The sequence below is a fragment of the Trachurus japonicus genome, chromosome 6, assembly GCF_045865225.1.
Source record: "Trachurus japonicus isolate A0001 chromosome 6, Traja_1.0".
Classification (NCBI taxonomy): domain Eukaryota; kingdom Metazoa; phylum Chordata; class Actinopteri; order Carangiformes; family Carangidae; genus Trachurus; species Trachurus japonicus.
In genome coordinates, this window is record NC_140912.1 from 23,301,647 (window position 1) to 23,323,805 (window position 22,159).

General features: G+C 42.4%; 2 protein-coding genes across 3 annotated transcripts in view; both read left to right on the forward strand.

Moving 5' to 3' along the window:
* Positions 1-1,266, forward strand: part of hydin (HYDIN axonemal central pair apparatus protein) — a 60,665-nt gene extending 59,399 nt beyond the window's left edge. The window contains exons 90-91 of the mRNA XM_085779890.1: positions 141-422; positions 857-1,266. Of these exons, the coding sequence (XP_085636016.1) occupies positions 141-422; positions 857-1,072 (498 nt within the window). The 3' untranslated portion in view covers positions 1,073-1,266. The remainder of the gene's footprint in view (positions 1-140; positions 423-856) is intronic.
* A 799-nt stretch (positions 1,267-2,065) lies between these two features.
* Positions 2,066-22,159, forward strand: part of necab2 (N-terminal EF-hand calcium binding protein 2) — a 105,454-nt gene continuing 85,360 nt past the window's right edge. For both annotated transcript variants that reach the window (XM_085779892.1, XM_085779891.1), the window contains exons 1-2: positions 2,066-2,433; positions 7,336-7,360. In XM_085779892.1, the coding sequence (XP_085636018.1) occupies positions 2,107-2,433; positions 7,336-7,360 (352 nt within the window). In that variant the 5' untranslated portion in view covers positions 2,066-2,106. The remainder of the gene's footprint in view (positions 2,434-7,335; positions 7,361-22,159) is intronic.

A 22,159-nucleotide genomic window follows, 5' to 3' on the forward strand; every position in this document is an offset into this window, starting at 1 on the left:
CGCCTCACCTCTCCTCACCCTGAGAGCGTGTCTCACACAGAAGATGGAGGATTGAGTTCATCCGCTGTAGACACTGTGCTGTAAACTGCACTCCACCTTTTAAACGTATAAATAAAGCAACACAAATCTCTCTCCTCCAGACTGACTGCCCAGACTTCACTGTGGACAAAACTGTCAGCGCTTCACCGGGCTCCCAGGGAGGATCCGAGGTCGGCGTGGAGGTTTGTTTCGACCCTCATCAACTGGGCGAGGTCAAAGGTCAGCTCAGCCTGTCCTCGGGAACCGGTGGTGAATACATCTTTCCCTTACACGGGATCTGTCTCCCTCCCAAAGCCCAGGGCCCGTTTAGCATTCGGGCTGGGCAGAACCTCACTATCCCGTTCAAGAACGTGTTCCTGGAGACCACCGCTTTCACTTTTCAGGTAAGGAACCTGTAAGATTTAGTTCATAAACCTCTGTGGAAAAGAGGAAAAGAGAAAAAAACAGATTGAAGAATGGACCAAGAGCTCAAAAAAGTGTGTTGTTTCTGAAGGAGCATTTGTGTAACTGAGAATCAAAGTGATTAATAACATATCCAATACAATCACTTGTGCTGAAAGCCCAGACATTTCTTCAACTCCAAGGAAGGAATTACTTAGGCTTATTTTCTTTGGGACATTTACGCTGGGTCCACTGCCAGCCAGTATGAACAAGCTGATTTAAATGTAACCTCAGAGTGGTGCAGTCTAGCATTTCTACTTTCAGGCGACTGTTACTCTTGTTTGTCTGTGAATGCAGCCACACCTCCTTTTTTTACATCTAAAAAGGCTCTAACCCAAATCTAACCCCTGGCTTTACCCCCTCCTCCTTATCCTAGGTGGACAACCCCTGCTTCACTGTTAAAGGGGTGGACAGCATCCTCTCCAGAAAATCACAAAACATCCTGGTGTCGTTTGAGGCCCCGGTGGGAGACTCTGCCGGGCCCTGGTTTGGCAGGATGACCATCTCCAGCCAGCGCTCTGAGGGCCACAAAAAGCCCTGCTCGTGGGTCTTTTACCTGAAAGGATACCGTTTGGGTTCATCGGAGAGATAGATATGTGCACACGTACAGTACAAACACACAAATCAAATCTTTATTGTGTTTATTGTATGTTTTATTTTTAATCCAAGCCTGATATGCCAAAAATACAATTTGTAGGCTAAGTGTATTGTGTCGTTTTAAAGATTTCCTGTGACATATTTATTCATAAATATTTCAATAATTAAATAAACCTGCACAGAACACCTGCCCAGGTCCTGTCATTGCACTCTTGTATCCACTTGGGGGCAATCACGTCAAGTGTTTTCACCAACTGCAACGCTCCACTGATAAGGGAGGATACAAAATTTACCCATTTTCTTTTTCTTTTTGAGCGGCTGTAGAACCTTTACTGATAACCCACGTGTTTAAGTGTCATCTCTGTATGAGGGGTTAATTTGTCCAAACCACCCTGTGTGCTGTTGGACACCTGGCACATTGAAGGCAAGAGTAGCCACTCAACTGAAAGGGCAGAGCTGGGGGAGACGCTCATTACCAAAGGTTAGATCTGTCACAACACACACCACACACACATACACAAACCAACACACACACATATGTTCATATATATATATATACAGGAGGCTATAAACCCCCAGTGAGGAAACCACAGAAGGCTGCTGGTCCACACCTCCCACTTCTTTTTAAAGGGGTAAAGAGAAGTGATGATCAGTGGATTGCATGCAGTTCTAAGAGGTGAAGTAAAAGATGAATGAATGTTGAATGGACACAAACACACAACATATATCACATAGTATAATCACTTAAAATGTAACTGCACCAAATTTAAATAACTGTAGTGGGAAAAACTATATGAGATAGAGCTGCACAAAGTCTCTATACATCCCACAACCCACCAAAAATAATGCTCCTTATACTCATACAGTATAACAACTAGGCTATATTCCATTAGATAAATAAAAATGGGGCTATATAGGATGGGTGGGTATGGTTTGGGGTGGGTGCTGTGATGTAAGAGGGGAGGGGAGGGTGGGGGCTTCTCTCTCTCTCCCCCATAGAGCGCAGCATGAGCGCTCCGCAGCAAAAGGATGTGTGAGCAGGCAGCGCGCTACTGTAGGGACGGAGTCCACAAACTGCTCAACAAAGAACAAGCCAAACTTCGAGCCCAAGAAAACCGCGAGCAGCCGAACCCCGTAGCCGGTCTGGACAGCGAGTCCGCGACGGCAGCACAGTCCGGAAACAGCGGCGCCCAGCCCGGTGGAATCGACGGGCTCGTCCGCTGGATCGTCACCAAAATGAGCGACAACAAGAACATCTCCAGCCGGGAGTACGCCTCCAGCAAGGAGGAGGTGGCCGTGGCGCAGGAGCAGTTCTTCGCCCCGGAACCGCGGAGAGGCATCTCCGTTATTTTGGATGTAAGTATATTGGAGAGCCGCCTGGCAGTGGTCAGCCGGGGCAGGTCGGGGGTGTGTGTGGTGGGTGCACGGAATGAAGACATTCAGTCAGCAGCAGTGCGTATGGACCGGTGCAGTGCGCACTTACGCACAGAGAAGAGCTTACAAGTAGTAACAGCCACGGCTTGTAACCCGAGCGTAGCGCTGCAGGCAGCAGCTTGGTCCGGTTCATTAGCACTGAAAATTGGACACATGACACAGCTGGGGATCAAACCTGTGATCTACCGGGACTGGACGGTCTCAGAAACATCTTTTATTTCTTTGGTGCCAAAAACGTAATGTCTATGTCGCAGCTTACTGATTAAAACTCGCTGGCTGAAACTTATTTCTTTCTCTATCTGCACAAAACCCGCCACAAACCCGGGTCAGTGCGGCTCATTTTCACTTTTTAGTGATGATTTTCAGTCCAGAGAAAGTCTGACGCGCACCAAACGCACCTTCTCTCCCTGAGTATCCACCACCACTGACAGTAAAGGCAGAGTCAGTAAGACAAATGGGATGCTTACTCCACCTTTATCACAACACTTTAATTATTAATGAAAATGTGTCTCTGCCATATTTTATTGATCCCCGTGTTACAGTCATAGCTGATTATTTCCTGCTCCAACATAACATTCAATCTAAAGCCAGAGCGGACCAACCTGGAGAAAAGATCCAGTCTTCCTGTATTGGAAGTGACAATTAACGCCGCAACCCAGTCGATTTAGGTCAGCTCATCAATACTATTGGGTTATTTTTCATCACTGCCCCACTAAAGCTTCCCCCTGGAGGTCAGCCGTTGTTGTTATATTAACGCTTTAATGGGGAAGAAAACATAAGAGAAAAGTAGTACAAACCCTCCGACCACGACCCAAATAGACAGACCGATAAAGAGGGGGTCCATGGAAAACTAATTATGATCAAGACCAGAGGGCCGATGTATCCTAGTAGCCCAGTAAACTCATTCTGTTTGTGTGTGAGTGAGTGTGTGTGCAGGGGGGTTGATGGGGGTGCTGCTCTCACTCTTCTCCTTGACTGTCCTCACAGGCAGGTGCAGAACAATAGGAATATATTGGACCTAAAATTGATCTTTGATTTGTTTCTGCATGTGTGGTCAGTTTTCATTTCACTCAAAAAATCTAATCTTTGGTTTTAGGAACAAAAACATATAGAAAAGTCTCATTTTACAGAGGCTTTGTTTCTCATTTAAGTTTCTTATGTCTTTTTTACACTTTATCATTTCTGCACTGTGCATGACACTTATCTGCTCTGCTCTGCTCACACTGATTGGTTGATATAAGCAGTCCAAGGCCTCGCCTTCTCACATCGGCTGCAAACTCATTCTGGCATTTTCTCTCCAGCTCACTCTGCATTGACTTGAACTTTGAAATGTTAATCTTTTTTTGTGCCATTTTCCAATACTATTGACCCAAGTGTTATTATCATGGTGAGGAAGTCCACACCAAAGAGATTTGAGTGATTACTCTATGTGTGTGTGTGTGTGTGTGTGTGCGTGTGCGTGCGCCTGCAGCCATCTTTCTCCTACACACCCTCTCTCTGCTTGTTGTTTCTCCTCCTTTTGCTGTTTTGGTTTTCTCCTTCATTTTAACCCTGACACATCTTTTTCTTTATTCTTTAACTCCTTTTATCCTTCGTCCTCTCTGTTCCACGTCTCTCCTGTCCTCCTTTCCTTCCTCTCCACCCTTCTCGCCCTCCTCTTCTTTTCCCCCTCCTCTGTCAGAAAACATCCATTCTTAATAACGTTAGGAGAAGGATGCAACACTCTCCCTCCCTCTGTTTCTGTCTTCTGCTTCTATTTTGTTCCAACTTCTCTGTTTTCTCTCTCGTTTTCTTCTCACTCTACGTTTCTATTACAAGTCCCCCTCTACACACACACACACACACCGCCTCCTCACCGCCACACTTTCCCTCCTCTCCAAGGCTGCCTTTCTCCAGCAGCTTCAGAGCTGTTTTCTGCGGAGTTGAGTGCGCCCCAGGGTGCAGCCGGAAAGCAGAACAATACAGAACAGCTTGTCATTTGGAGCGTCGCTCGTCTCAGCGGTTAATGATTTTCTCTTTGGCCTGTGCAGTTGGCTGTGGTCGCTGCTTGAATGCATCACTTATTTATAGTTTTACAAGCTGCACAGCTGAAGAGTAAACGCTCTCTAGATTAGTTTATGTGTAATAGTTGATCAAAAACCATGAAGAATGAATTTGTCAAACTTTCATCCCGATGTGTCTGAGCTGCACAGCAGTCATCTTGTTCCTGTTGTCCATCTACACTGCCTTGAAATGGGGACTGCATCTATTACAGTAATTTGAAGACTGCTTCCTCAATTAAAACATAAAATGAAAGGTTTTGTCAGAAAACAGTGAACAATCTTTTTTGTTTCTTCAGTGAATTCATTAAATCCCAGAGTGAATTGTTCAAGTAGTCGGTTTCATCCAAACAACAGGCCAATACAGGACCAATACTCACCTTTCAACACCTCGAAACAAAGAAGGTTTTTAATTTTTTAATGAATAATGAATCAATTATCGAAATATCTGTTGTTGATTGATTCAAATATTGCAAGTAAGAAGTTATAACAGCTGGAAGATTTGAAGTTTAAGCAGAAAAATTCTTCTTTCTTTTCACATTCCCATTAAAAGTTGATAAGGAAAGTCAGTGAGAAGACGTTAGAGGGTTTTTCTCAGACAGATTTGGGTGTGAAATTTCAGAAGCTCTGCTCCAGCTCTGCTCCACACCTGTGATGGAAGGAAACCCGTGAACTTCACAGACTTTTGCACTCTTGTCTGTGGAATGGGGCTCGGTTAAAATGATGCTCCACCCTAAATCTATATCTTTTTATACCACTCGCATCCCCTGCAGGTGTCACAGTTCGAGCTACACAAGAAGAAAAGAAACCAAACATCTAAAGAACCTTCACCTCCACTTCTGTCTATCTGTGTGCTGCAGTTGTCATAGCTTACGTTTCTCACAATTAACGCAATAAATGCAGAAAATGGCTAAATCAATACACTCACACATCCCCTCTCTCACACTGTGTTCGTTAACTTTGTGCATCTCCCTCCCTCTCTTTCTGCCTGTCTCTCCATTTCATCTCTTGCATCCCCCTCCTCTCTTGCCGTGTGTTTCCGTCTGTCTTCCACCGTGTCATTTTGCTGTTTTCTGCCACTCGTTGTCAGTGGAAACGGTTCATACGACGCTCTGAAACGCTGATGAAAGAACCCGACCTGCCACGTTCAATTCCACAGGGAGAGAGGCTTTCACTGAAGCTATGAATTAGCTCGCAGCGTTATGTGTGTGTGTGTGTACTCTACATCCAGACAGGTGACAAATTAAGGGAGAATTCAAAACATAAAGTGTCTTAGTAAGGTGTTTGGATGACCATGTCCAGAACAGCTTCACTGTCGATGATACAAAAGCTCATTCCTCCAAAAACAGTGGAGAAATCTCCCACAGTTGTTCAACTACACTGAGATCTGGTGACCGTGAAGGCCACAGCATATGATTCACGTCATTTTCCTACTCATCAAACCATCCAGTGACCTCCTCGTGCCCTTTGGACGGGTCAGTGTCGTCCTCTTTCACTGCTCTCTGTACTTTTCTTTAATTTGTTACCCATCTGAACACTTTTTACACATTTCAGTCCCATGGCTCCTAACAACTCTTATCACATGCCACTGCACTTTATATGGTTGAGACACGCTATGTTTCCAAGTGTGTGTGTGTGTGTGTATGTGTGTGTGTGATTCGGTTTCGGTGTGGACATTTCTATTACCTTCTAGGTTCAGTCCTTACTCAGTCATCTGCAGTGTTTGACCAGCTGTCACCTCAGGGGAAACGTCTTCATTAAAGAAACAAATGACACCAGCTTTTGTGTGGAGATGCAGCATCATGATCGTTGGCTCTTAGTGATGTCCATGAGAAAATGGTTGATGTACTGTAGCCTACCTTTTATTTTCTTTTGTTAAACCTCCTCAATAACCTCCAGCTGCTCTTTGGATCTGACTCTAATACCCTCGTCTGGTTAAAATCTGTTAGCTACACTTTTAAAATCGAACTCTTGGTTGACTGAGAAATGCCATTCTAATAAATCTGCTTACCCTTATCTTAAATTGTATGCAAATATAATATATTGTTATGTAACATCCCCACTCTCTTAACTGATGGTTCAGCCTTTTATTCTTTCTTCATACTGTACTTCACTTGATGCACCTAAGAACTTAAATGGATGTAACAGAAAACAAAAAAGAAACATTGGATATCATTTGTTTATAACCGCACGTACATTTCTTCAGTGAATAAACTACTATTTATGTCACTTATTTCCACATTCTGTTTAAACTGTTCCTTTAAACTTATGGATATCTTTAACCGAGTGTTTAATCTTATTTTACTCTTTGAAATCAAACATTAAAACGTCCACATGCCTCATCCCCGCTGGCAAAATCACATGAAACATTAATGCCATTTACATGTTATGCCGACGATACTCTGCTATACTTACACACTAGTACAACGTGTATTGAAAAATGTTGAATGTGAAAACGTATTGACATCAAGAAGTAAACTCTGTAACACAAACAGCTAAGAAAAACAATTCTAATGAATTTAATACTTAAGTTAACACGTTAGATTGTGTTACAGCAACTTCCTGGGTGTATGGTGTTAATATTTGTGTTTAAGTGACTATCATATCAAAAATATTGAGCTGCTAAAAACTAACTTTTCCAGACACTGCTTCAGACTTGCGTAACTGCCCTCATTCACTGGTTTTCACCAACTATTAAGTGGAGCTCTGAGTCTTTGAACCTGCAGCAGCTCTTTGCTGAAACCTTCATGTGCACTAACGACACTGTCTCTGTTTGTGTTCACAGATATTCAGAAGAGCTGACAAAGATGGTGAGTGAATTATTTGACTATTTTGACTTTGACTATAAGTTCTCGAGGGAGCACGTCTGAAAAATGTCTTAAAATGTTAGTTCACATGATGTACTAGCTGAAAATGTGATGTAACATAACTGTAAAATGATGCAGGCAGTGATTTCAGAGGATTCGTAGACACATGATGTGCAGCACCCATGAGTTCAATCACAAGATATTACACAAGAAAATCCTTTTTTCAACACTTTTCTTCATACATATTTATTTTGGGGCTGTTTGGATGAGGATCCAGTTTGAAAGATAAAATTGGAGACATAACCTACAGGATTAATACTGGCTGCATGCCATTTCTCTAACTGATGGGTTACACCTCTGCTTATTTTAACGATGGGAAGTCAAAACATCCACCTTACGCAACACATAAAAACTTAAGAGGCTTGTTCAAGCTTTACAGGGTTATACTCTCTGGGTGTTTTGCTGTTCAGTGCCAGTTTCATACAGTTTGCATCTTCGGTTTTGCCTCCAGGGGCAAGTATTTCCTCAAACAACCTTTCAGGGAACCATTCTGGCCTTGTTGGGTTGGTTTTCAGTCGGATAATTGTTTTTTAACACAGACATGAGACGAATTTTGTAGCAGGAAGCTACCGTTCGTCAGCCCTGTCTGTCTGTCGGCTGCTGCTGCTGCAGTGTGCCGTATTTTTAGCATGTTGGGACATTAAAGCGTTTTCAAAGAGGAAAGTTTATATTACTGTGTAGCTGTGCCAGAGAGCAGTTTGTTTATACCCTCTGGCATCCCATGCACTGCTACTTTCTCTTCATCTTCATCTTCTCCCCATCTCTCTCTCTCTTCTCCCTTTGCATCTCTCCCTGCTCTCTCCATCTTTCTTCTTTCCCATCCTCTCCCTCTTTGCCTCTTTTATCCTATCACTGTGCCATTGACAAAAAAGAATTTGACTAATGAGGAAACCGCCTAAAAAGCTTAGCTTTCATAGCAGCCAGATGGCCATTTGCTTTTCAAGTGTGTGTCTGTGTGTGTGTGCGTGTAAATGGATGAGTTTCCCTGCCATCCAGGCTGATACCTATTCACTTTAATGCCCTCTACCGTGGTAGTTTATGTAGTCATTGCTTAGTCATCTGTTTGAGCTTTGTTTCATTAGTTGTCAGCTGCGTGTGTGTATGTGTGTGTGTGGGTGTAGATACACACTGTATTAATGTCAACCAGCGAACATAAACAATTTTTTACAGATGGTTAAACTGTTGACGTCTCCGTGGTAGATGACCTCCTGATCCTGAGGGATGATTTGCGTCTTCACATGCTATGGGGCAGCTTCTTTTTAACACCCCCTCCCCCTCCCTGCCTCATTACCACCTCCTCACATACACAGTGTCAGTGAAAAACATCACAAAATGTACATATTCATTTCTCTTTAATCTTATCCTGAACTAAAACCAGTTGTGGTGTGGTGATAAAGCAGCGTTTTCTCCATCACCATTCGGCGACGGCGTTAGTTGTTTGTGCAACTTTATGATAACGGTCGTATACGAAGCTGCTAATTGTCTTTAAAGAGCCAGATGTGAGTGTGGTTGGGTGAGGGGGCTACAGAGAGAGAGAGAACAGAGACTGAGAGTCAGGGAGGGAAAAAAAAGAGAGTGAAGAAGAAGAGGGAAAGGGTGGTTATTATAGAGAAATGTAGTTATTTGATGTATGGAACACAGGCTGCAAAGACAGAACCAGCAAGCACAAGCTGAAGACGAGCTATTTTTATCCTCCTCCTCCTCTCCCCCGGGAAAAGACCGGGGAACTGTTTTAATGAGTGAGAGGGAGAAGGGGGATGCTAACAGGGAGAGGAGAGAATTGTTAAAAAAGAAAAGAAGGTATACGGAGAGAGAGGGAGAGATTGACGGAGGGGATGGAAGGTGGTGGCATGAGTCTAAAAGGGAGAGAGGGCAAGAAGGAGAGAGAGGAAGAGGAGAGAGAGGATACGAGGGAGTGCTGTATTTCTGACAACGGAGCTGTAATTAAGGTTTAATTGGCCGAGTTCTGTCTTTACATTCATAGCACAGATTTCAGGGCCGGCCCTCCTCCCCCCCGAGCTGCTGAAACAGCGACTAGTGAATGTATATGAGTGTGTCTGTGTGTGTGCATGTGTGCGTGTGTGTGCATAAGTATAGCCTATGTACATTATGCATCCACCGCCTCTGTAAATACAACTATCATGCATTGGTTAGCGTTTTTTTTTCTTTTTCTGGTGTGTAAGTGTGTCAGCATGAGCTTGTTTGCACTGTATATATATATGTGTGTGTGTGTGTGTGTGTGTTTTGTGATTATTGTGCCTGACTCAAAGACATTGTTGTGCGGCTGCTCGAGTGTTTCAGCAGCCAATGATCCTCTGAAACAGTTGCATCATTTGACAGCACTTCGTTTACTCTTCGCACTTGCAGCAGCACCTTCCTACAGTAATACGCCACAGTCCATTGAGCTGCTGCAGCCTGAAACTTAATCTTTGCAAATAGAATGGAAATGTTATGAAATAACAACTGAGGGGAGCTGTTTTAATTACACAATTTCTGTAACTGCAGCTGACTGAATTATCTCAGTTTTATTACAAAGAAGGAACCCGAGCTGCATTCAATCCTGAGTCCTTAGTCAGTGTAATGTTGCACCATAAACACATGTTCAAATATTTCTTTCCTTGCAGTTATCACAGTGTCTAAAATATGGATTAACTTTTAATACTGGAACTGACTTAGAATATTGAATGAATAATTGATAGAGCTCAGGAGAGGTCTAATTAGGAGATGTGAGTGAAAACACCTGGGCAGAGCTTCACCTGATCTAAATTAAGGAAAAAATATCGTCGTGACGCCTCAGACATAAACAACAGAGACTAACTAGTGTCTGTTTCTCATCACTTCACAGGTAGGATTTTCCCTCTTCTTATTTTAATATTTCTTTTTTTTCTTTCTGTCCTCTTGTCTCTTGGCTTGTGACTCATGTGCCATCTGGTAATTACCGTCACAGTGTCTGACATGAAGACAGAAAGCAGACGGAGTTTAGGGAGGCTTGTTGATCCACGCTGTCAGGAGCAGACAGAATTACAACGTTACAGCTAAAAGCAAATAAGGGGGCAGCAGATTCTTGTGTGCAGTGTGGGCAAACACGGCTCATTTGTAAGCAGCCGAGGGAAAAAAAATGTAAATGTAAAGTGTTGCTCCATGTGGGAAACCTGCTACTCATGCTTTACATTTACCTCCAGGAAAACAGAAAAATCTTTAGCCGTGATTTGAGGTCATTACAAACTTTTGAACAGTCTCCTCCCATCACCATGACTGTGTAATGTGCTCAAATGAGATCTGTGGACTAATCTTGTCTAAATCAACATCCAGGTTTAACAGCCAGTGTCTCATGGTGGTATTTCTTATAAGGATACCTGGAGAACTCTGTGACAGGGAGAACGAGTTATTGATCCCTCCGCCCCATTTAATCTGAGTTATTCCAGCAGCCACTGACTGTACTTTTTGTTGCAGCTTGTCGTCATTAACTGATTGCTCTGCGCTTTGGATTCATCATTATGCATCATCATCATTCTTTCAGTGGATCTACTGGAAGTGTTGATGCTGACTTAGTGGCTTTCTTACGAGATTTTACAATTTAAAAAGACAAATTGCAATTTATATCAGTTATCCTATCAATATGATAATTTAGGTGGTTAACACTGTTGCCTAATATCGAGCTGGTGCTGGGCTCAGTTCCTTACTGTAGAGTTTGCACACCAGGTTTACTGGTGATTCACCTGTAGATGTGAATGTGTGTGCGTTGTTGTCGACCCTGTGATAAACTGGTGACATGGCTGTCGAGGGTGTAGCACACCTTCGCCTTCTGTCAGCTGGGATTAGTTCAAGCCCCTCTCTCCTGGTGTTAGCCAACGGATGGATAATACAAATTTAAAGGGGAACTATGTAAGTCCAGTCGCTTTTCTGCTGTTTTGCTAACCCTCCTCCTGGCCGTGTGCATTTGTTTACTGAAGCCGGCGAGAAAGCAACCCATGGAGAGGTGGATAACGTTATTTATCATATATACGCATTATGATGTGTATATTTGTGTAGTCTTATCGGTCATAAACAGGAGATTACGGGTTACGGGGCTCATTTGTGTTGCAGTGCCATCTTGCAAGGTTAGTTTTCCGCCAAGAGACGCTATGTGGAAGGGAGAGAGCCTCCATTCTCCCTCTTAACAAGTTAGAAAGACATTTATTTAACGATCGCAATTACCCCAAAGTTATTTAATTAAGGTAAAAAACTTGCATAGTTCCTCTTTAAACCATTTCAACTCAGACACTCAGATTTGTTCAGTCCCAAAGATCCACTACAACAGTTTGCTGAGCTGTTGGGAATCACTGGTACGAATATCTTCCTTGTTTTGCAACTGTATGTCGCTCTTTGTTCACTAACTACAGCGGTCCACCATGCAGTTAGCCCTGAGAGAAGTCACCTGCTGCGCCTCAAATCACACATTTGCACTGGAAAAGACAATTGCAACATCTAATCATGATTAGCGTTAGCTCACCGGGTGCTTTGTTTGCTGTGTCTTGCAACATGGAAATTAGGCTGCATGCGGTTGTTGTGTCCACCTTCCTCTGCCACTGTTTTTGCAAGCTTGATGATTCACTAGTGCCCCCTCCCTCTTTCTGTTACGTAGCCATGACAGTGAATTGTGAGGATGAGAAGTGTCCATCAAAACTTTTGGACCATTTTTAATGCAACATTTGCCATGTTATCCATTTGGTACTGCCACATATTTTAAACTTTGTGGGATTAAGTTCCAAAGTTTAATTCCTCAGAGTTGAGTTTTACCCCACAGTCCCCCCTCGTAAACAGATAGTGTCGATATTTGCACCTGGGTCATGTCATCAATCATGGTTCTGGCTGCAGTTACACAGAGATTTGTGATACACCTTTACAGGAGGACAAAGATGAATAAGACAGCCAGGAGTAAAGAGGCAAACGTTGGCGAGACCAGAGGGAAATTAACAACAAGCAATCATCGAACAGCCCCAAAAATAGGCTGAAGAAAGAGGAGGACTGTTTAAAAATGAAAAATAAAAGATGCTGTTAAGAAACTGAAGAGCAAGACAGAGTGAAAGTCGGTGTCAAAGATGCAGTGATGTAGATAAATGAGGTTAAGGAGAAGAATGAGGACAAAGATTTAGATGAAAAGAGAGCTCACTTCATCGCTGTCAACAGGAAGAATGAGACAGAGAGAAAAGCATGACATGTATCAGTGGAGAAAGACAAACTGACAAGAGGCAGAGACACGAGTGAGAGATGAGGTGATGCAGACTGAGAGTATGATGGGCCTGCACTGGAACATTTAGTTCATGGTTTATTCAACAGGAGCCGGCTGAATCATCGTGCACATGCAGGTCTAAAAGAGACGTTGCTGTTAACTGTCCGTTTCCCAAACCTGTGGGATTTGAGTTTGATGTCTCAGCGTTTTTGAACTTTAAAGGAAAAATTTTATAGCTATTTTTGTAATTTTCTTGTAAACACATAACCAACGTCTGGGTATAGATTTAATTTGTTTCAGTAACACAATGTGTGTTTTGTGAAAGTTCGGTTACTGTCAGTGGGACTTTGAACAAGGTTTTCTTCGGGGATCCTTGGAGATGGCTCTAGGTTGGCTAAATTAACTTGTTAACACAAGTTATGATCTTTAGTGGTGCTGTTAAGTGTTTTGTTTTGTTTTGTTTTTTAGACTGAGCCAAGCCCACGAATTTCCAGTTTAATTATTCCAGGGTTAAAATAATCTACTCCTGCAGGCAGCTCCACAGCTAAATAGTAACATCAGTTTTCACAGAACTAGTGAGAAAGGTCAAGTCAAGAAACATCTACTGATTTTCAGCCTGTTGACATTTTGTTTAAAACTCTGGGAAACCCTTGATCTTAAACTTGGTATATGTGGCTACTTAACTTAATTAGCATGGCTCTGTCTATGCCCTGTGAATTGCAATATATAGTATAATGCTTTATGTTACTTTGGACATAGCCATCTTAGCTGTTTTAGCCGTTTCCAGTAGCCTATGTGTTAGCTGTTGGTTTTTAACCGTGTAGCATTCATCTTGTAGCATTTTGTTTAAAGTGAGATTTCATTAGGCCTACATTGATATTTTTGTATTAACTGGTAGACAGTCCTGTTGTAGGCTAAAGCCAAACAGACAGTGGCAGAGTCTCCATCCTGCAGATTCACACTCACGTCAGGCTGTGTGTAGGTTTTCAGACAGACGGACCTCACATCAACCAGCTGGTTTCTCAGTTTGTGGTCTGTTAGTGTAAACCAGTTCATCTGCCACTCAGCTCTCACATGTTAAACTAGTGACCCAGGAAATATGCAAATCGACCATCAGTGTGAAACCGTACAGCAGGCAATTTACTGACAGAGTGAAGTCATGACTCCAAATAAAACTGATACTGTGGATGTCAAAGATCAATACGTAAGTGAAGCTGTGGGTGGAACTCACATTGATTTATAGCAGCGATAGTCTAGATGTAAAAGTATAAAGCAACACACATTAATAATGTAACACAATTAGTAGTCCTGTAGTGATAATTTATTCACCTAGTGATTTGACAACATTGGTTTCAAGATACATATCTTCACACAGCAAATAAACAAGACAATGTAGGATTGGAATAATGAAATAAAACAGTTAACATATACAGTATGTGTACATGTTTACAAATGTATCTGTATATGTAGCAACATTAATTCCCTCAACCCACAAACTGTTAAACCTCTATTTTCCTTCAAAATGACCACATTTTGAGATATATGATTTTCATTAAAGACTCTCTCTAGCTGCATATTGTTATCATCGTGCAATGTCTTCAGAGAAAACTCACTGAAAGCCTGGACACTGTAGCTAGTTTGCTTTATTGCTTTATACCTGAACAAACCTGCAGAATAATTAACTTTGACTTTTCATTTGAATAACAAAGAGAAGTCAAACATCCTGCAAGACACTCAAATGATTAAACTTTGCAGTTATGCACATGCACCAGCTAGGGCTTGAGCTGGAAACGCTGGTGGGGAGGATTTGACTGTGAACAGTAAAAAACATGGAGCTCCTCTGCTGATAGATGCTGCAGCTCGTCAGTCAGCCAGTCATTCACAATGGTGTCATGTGTATCTAATTACCTGCAGTCTTTAATCACCGACACTGTTGCTAACAAGCCCCAGAGTGCTGCACGCTGAGGGAGACAGACGGCAGAAGAGAGAGGAGAAGTTCTGTCTGAAGGACGGGGAAAAGTCAGAAAAACACGTAGGAAAGTGTTTGAAATGAGATGATTTCTGCTGTAGAAAGAAAGTTTAGGAAATAAATCACAACTCTGCTCACGTCTTGGAAAAAGGAAAAAACTGTTTTGCTTGAATTTAAAACTGGCAACGGAAAGGTGTAAAATTCTACCTCCTCCTCGTTGTAACATTGTTAGTTAGTTTAAGTCCTAAAGCCTGGGGGTCAACCTGTTCCTTCACTAATCCAGCTATCCTTGAAAATGTGTGTGAAAATGATAGGTTCAAGATTTATGTACACAATGACATACCAAATCAACAGGAAATAGAGCTTAATGTCTTATTAGTTTGTACCAGCACCACCCATGTCGTTATGGCTAAGAGTTGTATGTCCATCTGTCCCATTCTCATGCACAAGATATCTTTAAAGTACTTGAAAGAAATTCAGTAACCCTTTAATTTACAGGCTGTTAATTATGTGATAATGTCAAGAAATAGCCAGGAAATGACAGTCAATTGCAAGGACTTGGAGGAGAAAATTTCTGGCCTTTCCCAAAAAAATTCAAAGCATGAAAAGCATGTGTAGCTAATCTTTTGCCTTTCTGAAAAACATGACTATGAAATTGTCCGTTATTTCTAGGCTATTTCTAAACATTACTACGTAATTAATTGTTATTTCTTGGCTATTTCTTGACATTATCACGTAATTAACGGCCCGTAAATTAAACGGTTACTGGAATTTCTTCAAATGTCAGAGGTCACGGTTGACATTTATGTGACAGAAATCAATCTTTTTAACTATTGTGTCAGCCAGTCGGAGGGTGATTGAGATATATTTAGTGTTTTCAGGGTTGTAAAAGTTGGTTAAAACTAATGTGTAAGGCCAGTGAGTAGATAGCTTAGGTCAGAGTTATTAAATGTATAACCTTGGAGATGCAGAGCCAACTAGATCCCCTTTGTCCTCAGTCCTAATGCTAAGCTAAGCTAACCATCTTCTGACTGTACTGTACACACGAGAATCTTCTCTGGTTTTATCTGCAGTGGCATGAATTCCTGTATTGTTTCTACAAGATGAAACACTTATTTGCAACACAATACCACAGTTTCCAGTCTCACTCACACGGACCCCCCCACCCCCCCCCACCCCTGCAGCGGAAGGTCTGAATGAGTTAGTGTTGTGGTGCAGTAATGTGTGTATGTGTGTGTGTGGAGAAAAAAGTAAAAAGGATTGTGTGCAGGTTCCTTCGGTGGCCTGCAGAAGAAAGAGCGTGGAGGGAGGAGACCAAAGGGGATTGAGGTCTCTTTGTTCAGCGTCTTGGTCGTCTGGATTTGGATCAAAGAGCTGAGAGTTAAGACGCTCTTTGAAGATTTTTTTTTTTTCTTTCTCTCACCTGACGCTTTGTGCCCTCAGCTCGGTCGGGATCAATCCTCCTGCTTTTAGGTTCATTCATTTGAAATATTGATACGCACTAAAACTACAGGAGCACAGAGGCCGGAATAGGAGCCTGCAGATGTAAATTCATGAATGTGGGTCAGTTAGTGCATCAGACTGCTGTGAACTCCACCACCACCACACACACACACACACACACATTTCATTAGTTCTTGACTTTCTCTACAAAACCGGTCTTGAAGATCTAATGGCGTTTTTTCATTCGTTCTTCCTTTCGTCTTTCACTTTTTGTCAGGCTTAGAAAATCCTTCAGTCCATTTTCTTTTTAATCAACAGCTTTTTCTTTCTGTCTTTCCTCCGTTTCTCTCTGCTCATGTCACCTCACTTCTCTCTCCCTCCCTCCCTCCCTCCCTCCCCCTTCCCCCCCTCGCTGCAGTACAATCTGCACCGAGGATTTTTAAACTCGGGCCTCAGCGCTTGTGTGGCAGGACTCCCCAGCCACGTTTGGCAGCGCTGCTGAAACAAAGCTGAGCTGCCTGTGTGATGAGTGGGCATTTGGCACCGTCACCCCTCCATCCCTCTCATTGTCCTCTTCCTCCCCCTCTGTGTCGTTGGTCCCTCTTCTTTACCCTCTCTTTTGCAACTTATCCCTCGAGCTCTCCCTCTTCCTGCCCCCTGTCTGAGTCTCACGAGCCAGGTTTCCATTGTGGTTTTTGCACAAATCAGAGGCATTTCTGAGAGAGGACAGTAGAAAGCACAATAGCAGAAGGTCTTTAGTGGAGTTATGATATGCAAATAAACCTGTTTTCTCCTCTTGTGATGGCATTGAAACATATTTCCCTGGGGTATTATATGGCAGATGTCACTACTAGAATGTGTTGTGTTTCCATCTCAACTTTGTAAAAAAAAAAAAAAGTCTGAAGTGTTTTTGTGGCTCTTTGTTTTAATTTGCAATTACAAATTGTGCATTAAGCAGGTTAATGGAAACACACCTACTGTTCTCTCACCTCCTGTTCTCTTCTCCATCGCACCGTCATCTCGTGTCCTTTCCGAAGCAGACAGAGCTGAGTGTACAAGAGAGAAAGAGAGAGAGAAATGTAACTATGGAGAGGAATTTAATCTTAATATTCTTCTAAATCATAGACTTGTCTTAACATTTTAAAGCATCATTTATTTAACCTGAGTAAAGTCGTACACATACATATGCAGTGGCAGCATATGAACCTTGTCCGCTGGTTGTTTTCAACCTTCACAGTCTCCTTCCCTGAACCTGTGCAGTCGTCACTGATGTCATGAGAAAAGGCAAAAGACTCAAACCAGAGGCCAAAGAAATTATAGGTCTAAACAAGTCATCAGGAACAAAGCAAAGCCTTTAATCAGTCCAACCAGATTCTCTACTTAAGTGCCGGAGGTATGAGAGGCAATCATCGATTCACTGATGTGACCTTTTCAACCACTCTCCCACTCTCTCTTTCAGACACACACACACACACACGCGCACACACACACACACACACACACGCACACGCACACACACACACACACACACACACACACACACACACACACACACACACACACCCTCTCGGGAATCTGAACAAACAAACCGTGATGAGATCAGAGCTGTATTGTGTCCTGGACAGATTACACCCAGTGATTGTTTGAGCCTCAGTGTGTGTGTATGTGTGTGCGTGCACGTGCGTGTGTGTGTTTGTTTGTCTGTGTTAAGGCATATGTTAGACATGTTGCTTGTAGCGATAGTGGCGTATCTACCCTTGTCACCATGGTTACTATAAAAATGGTCATAAAATTGCAATTTGTGTTCAAATTAGATTTTTTTTTTGTTAACATTACGTGGTCTTTGTTGTCGTGGTTATGAATCAAGCAACTGGAGCCACTCTTCTGTGTCATGTTCTGGTCTTTTGTTGAACCAACCCACCCTTTCAACGCCAACTTTGTCACTCTGCACCAACACACCCCTTCCTCTCTTTTCATAATCGCTTTGTCGTTGTTGCCCGACGACAAAACTGAACTGGCAATCACCTAAACTGCAGTGTTGCTGTAACACTTTATTCACTTTATTTGGTAAAGGTTCATTGGCATAATGAATGTTTCATCCGCATGCTCAAGTTTTCATTCCTGTTTTGCTGTTTCTCTTTCAATTGTAAAAAAAAAAAAAAAAATCCACAAAAATGATCTTTTATCCTTCTGCTCGTTCTGTCCTGCATGACGACAATTGTTGTAATTTGGGGGTCAAGCCATCATTGTAAATAAAAACTTGCTTAATTGATTCCGCTTGGTTAAATAAAGGTTAAATAAATAAAATAAAAACCCTAATTGTTGAGGTTCAGAGGTTTTGAGTCCAAATGAAGCGGCAGTTCAGTGATTTCATCAGGGCAGCAATACCAAACCCAGACTCCATGGGCACAGGGTCTCTTGAGGTGTGAATGTATGAATCTCTTTATAACCACAAAGTCTCTGTAATCCTTGGGAGATTTAAATCTGTTCGCAACATCCAACGTGTGTTTCAAGTCGTAATCTCAGCCCAGTTCGATGGTGTGAACTTTGTCAGAGCACACAGCTCAGGTTCAGAAGCAGCGTCTATTATCTCGCTATCAAGTCGGCTTGTTGCTCTCTTACACCATTAGTAGCGGGGGAAGTATCTGCCACAGCACTTGAAAAGTGAGGCACCTTTGCATAAAAACCGTTGGGGGGTTTCCATGGCGAACACCGCCACAGCAGATGATTGACAGCGCTGATCTGCTCGGTGTTTGTTCTTCTAAGAGCTTTATATTGGAAGAGAATCAAGCTGCGGCTGCTAATTCCTGACTTTCTCTCTTTTTTTTAATGAGCAGCGGTTGGGAGCTGCCACTCAGGTGAAGCTGTGTGTGTGTGTGCGCTGATTAGTATCTCTGCACACTGCCTGTATTTATTATCACAAAAGTGTGGCCCTGTGTTATGAGCCTAAATGCACCAGGGGCACTTAAGACATGACATTTAACATGCCCACATAATTAACTCTGTGGCCTCGCCAGGTGTGGCTGAGTATGTTTGTGCCATGTGCATATTCAGTTCATAAAGGGGACCCAGCTGGATGGATTTGTGGTTTCCAAACTTCGCTTTGTTTAACCTGCACTGTTATGTCAGATTTATATGTAGAAGTGCTGTTATTTAAACCTGTTGATATTGGTGATGTTTATCAGCGAGAGTCAAAGTCGTATGTGTTAAAAACTCAGTTCACCTGTAAACCTCTAAACGCCGCCAAGAGCCACTGAACAAAAAGATGAAAACAAGTTTTCTTGTCCTATTTTAGTATTCTGTAATAAAGCACTGACGCAGCAGTTTACCTCTGTGCAGATCAAGGATACAGTAACCCTAGTTACAACTCAGTTGCCCCTGGTTACAGCATCCCTCTGTTCTCCTCCCTTGAGGCCTTATGGGCTGCTGTTTCCATGACACCAAAGTTAACCCACCCCCCAACCATCCTGCCCCCTCCCCTCCACAAAAAAAAGACTGTGCAGAAGATAACAGCACTTTTGTGAGGACTTGTTTTCATCACAGACTGTGGGCAGCTGTTGGGCTTCACATCTGCACTCGGGGGACGTCCACAAGGACACACTGAGCAGACGGAAAAAATATTGTTTTTTTATTTTTAGGAGTCATTATCATTAGGAGTCATTTAATGCATTAGTTCATTAAAAAACACAATAAATAAATCAACTATTAATGGTATTTAACCTTTAGCCAGGCTAACAGTGTCACGCAGTTATCAATGGCACCATCACGTAACTTGATATATCCCTACGACTACGGCAGTGAAACACCGAACATTCATGGTCTCCTGAGGATGAAGACTTTTGACTTTTCCTACAATGCACAGTCATTGTTTGAGTCACTGTGGTGATCCTTTCATTTTCCATTTAGTGCCATCATCAGGTCAAAATCTGAATTTGTTGAGTACGTATTAGTATGTTCATATGCTAAACTGACTAATACTGTCACCACATTACGTAGTGCGCTGATATTAGCATAGCTCAGTGCAGCCTTTCAGTGTTAGCACGGCTGCAGGCCCTTAGTCTTGTTTTAGAAAATGCCAGATACGTGTCAGTTATTATGATGAAATACTTACTGACAATTATGATGGAAAATTGTGATGAAAGCTGCATCATACAGTAGTAAATCATAGTTTTCTGGTTATCTGACCCATGTGATTCACTGCCATCCACTTTCTGTTTGGTAAAGCAGTTTGCTGCATGATCATCACTCATCTCTGATCATGTGGTTTAATTTGTATTTATATATTTTTATCTCTCTCCACACCTGCAACTATTCTTTCTGCCCTCACATCACATCTGCTTCCGTTTTATCAACACACCTCTCTTATTTGGATTTATTATTCCCCTCACAGCTGGCATCTAGTTCAACATCTGTTACCTGCAGACATTCACCTACCTTATGTCACCAGGAGGACTCATGCTGCTGACATGTGGCCTTGGAGAAATTGAGTTAAAAAGTGTAAATGCAGCGTCACCACCACACAGCGCAACCTTGTTTCACATCCGTTAGCAAAGTGAGTTTGTCTTTAACATGTAGAGGTCAGACTTGAATTAGTTTTTCTTATTAGTGCGTCAGGAGTGATTACTGGCGCTGGGCGCTGAGCTCCAGTCCTCAGTGACCCCACAGGAAGAAACACATCTAAGTGAATACGTTTGAATCCTGTCAAATTAAAACTTTTGAAAAACAGCGGCCGTCCATCTGAAGTGCTGGCTCCACCACGTCTCTATATCGTTTGTGTTTAATATTCATATCAAACCGCTGGCACCATGAAAAAGCAAAAATACTTTTTTTTCTGGTTAAAGGCCAGAGCTTCTCTCTCAGCTGACAGATATTGGCAGCTCGTATATATTCAGTCCCAACAACACGCTGCAAGTGCTTCGTCCTGTGCTGCTGATTTGCTTGCACACACACACACGCACACATACACACATACACACACACCAGAGGGTGAATTGACAGAAACACACTCACACAAATAAGTATGAAGAAAGTGATATCTGGAACTGCTGTCAGGGTCAGACAAATGTGCTGTTATCCAGTTCGATCTTAATATATTTCACTGTTAAAGTCATAAATGGCAAATGACATCTCTGAGTCCCAGCGCTTATTAAATTATTCCTTTTTATATGAAGGCTGTGTATCTGTCAAGTTGTTTGTGAGATTAATTGAAGGCCACCGCAGTGGCTTTAGTGTCACCCACTCTGTTAAATCCATGTGTGTGTGTGTGTGTGTGTGTGTGTTGTCAGCTGTCGGCCTTGAAGCCTCACATCCTCCCTCAGTCCAGTTGATTTGTTCGCTCACTGAAAGTGAATAAAAGCAAAACTTTTATCCTCCTCTTGTCCTGTCTCGTGTCCCCTCTTATCTTTTCCTTTTATGAGGATGCCGACTGCTGTGCAGGGAAAGAGTTTTTTTTTAATCCAAACATTTTAATCCCCCAAGGAAATAAAAAGGAGAGTTCTTCATTAGTAGTTCTGTGTGTGTGAGGAGGGAGGGAGCGGATAGTTGGTGGTGGAGGGGGAGGTGGAGGATAGACAGAAGAGGGAGGGTTGCTGATTGTGAGGGTTGTGAAAACGACTGTCCACACGTATCCACAGTTACAGAGCCCTTAAAAATGGAAATACTTCAATCTCAGTTTTAGTTGTGAAACTCTGGATTTCATTGTGGTCTCTGCACCTGCAACAACTGACTTGTGGAAACTATGAAGATAACAAATCACAAGTGTTACTGATGTTATTTGCCTGGCGGGCTGCTGCTGCAGTCTGCTTATTGTCTGCACCACCTCATGCATGCTTGGTGTATGTGAATGGAGGGGTATGTTACTGTTCAGGTGTGACAATACAGTATAAATGAAGATAGGAAGCTAAAGTAGTCATCTGGACAGGGATGAGTTTTGTTTTAAAACATAATTGTGACATAAAAACGCAACAGTGTGGACGTAGCCTTATGCAAAGATATTGTTTTTAGGTTGTTATTGAAGTGGATGGTTTAAAACCTCACACACACCTCGACATCATCTCAACATGTCCTCTTTCCCTGCTCTGTCCACCCCGCTCTCTTTTCCCCTGCCTGTCTGACGTCT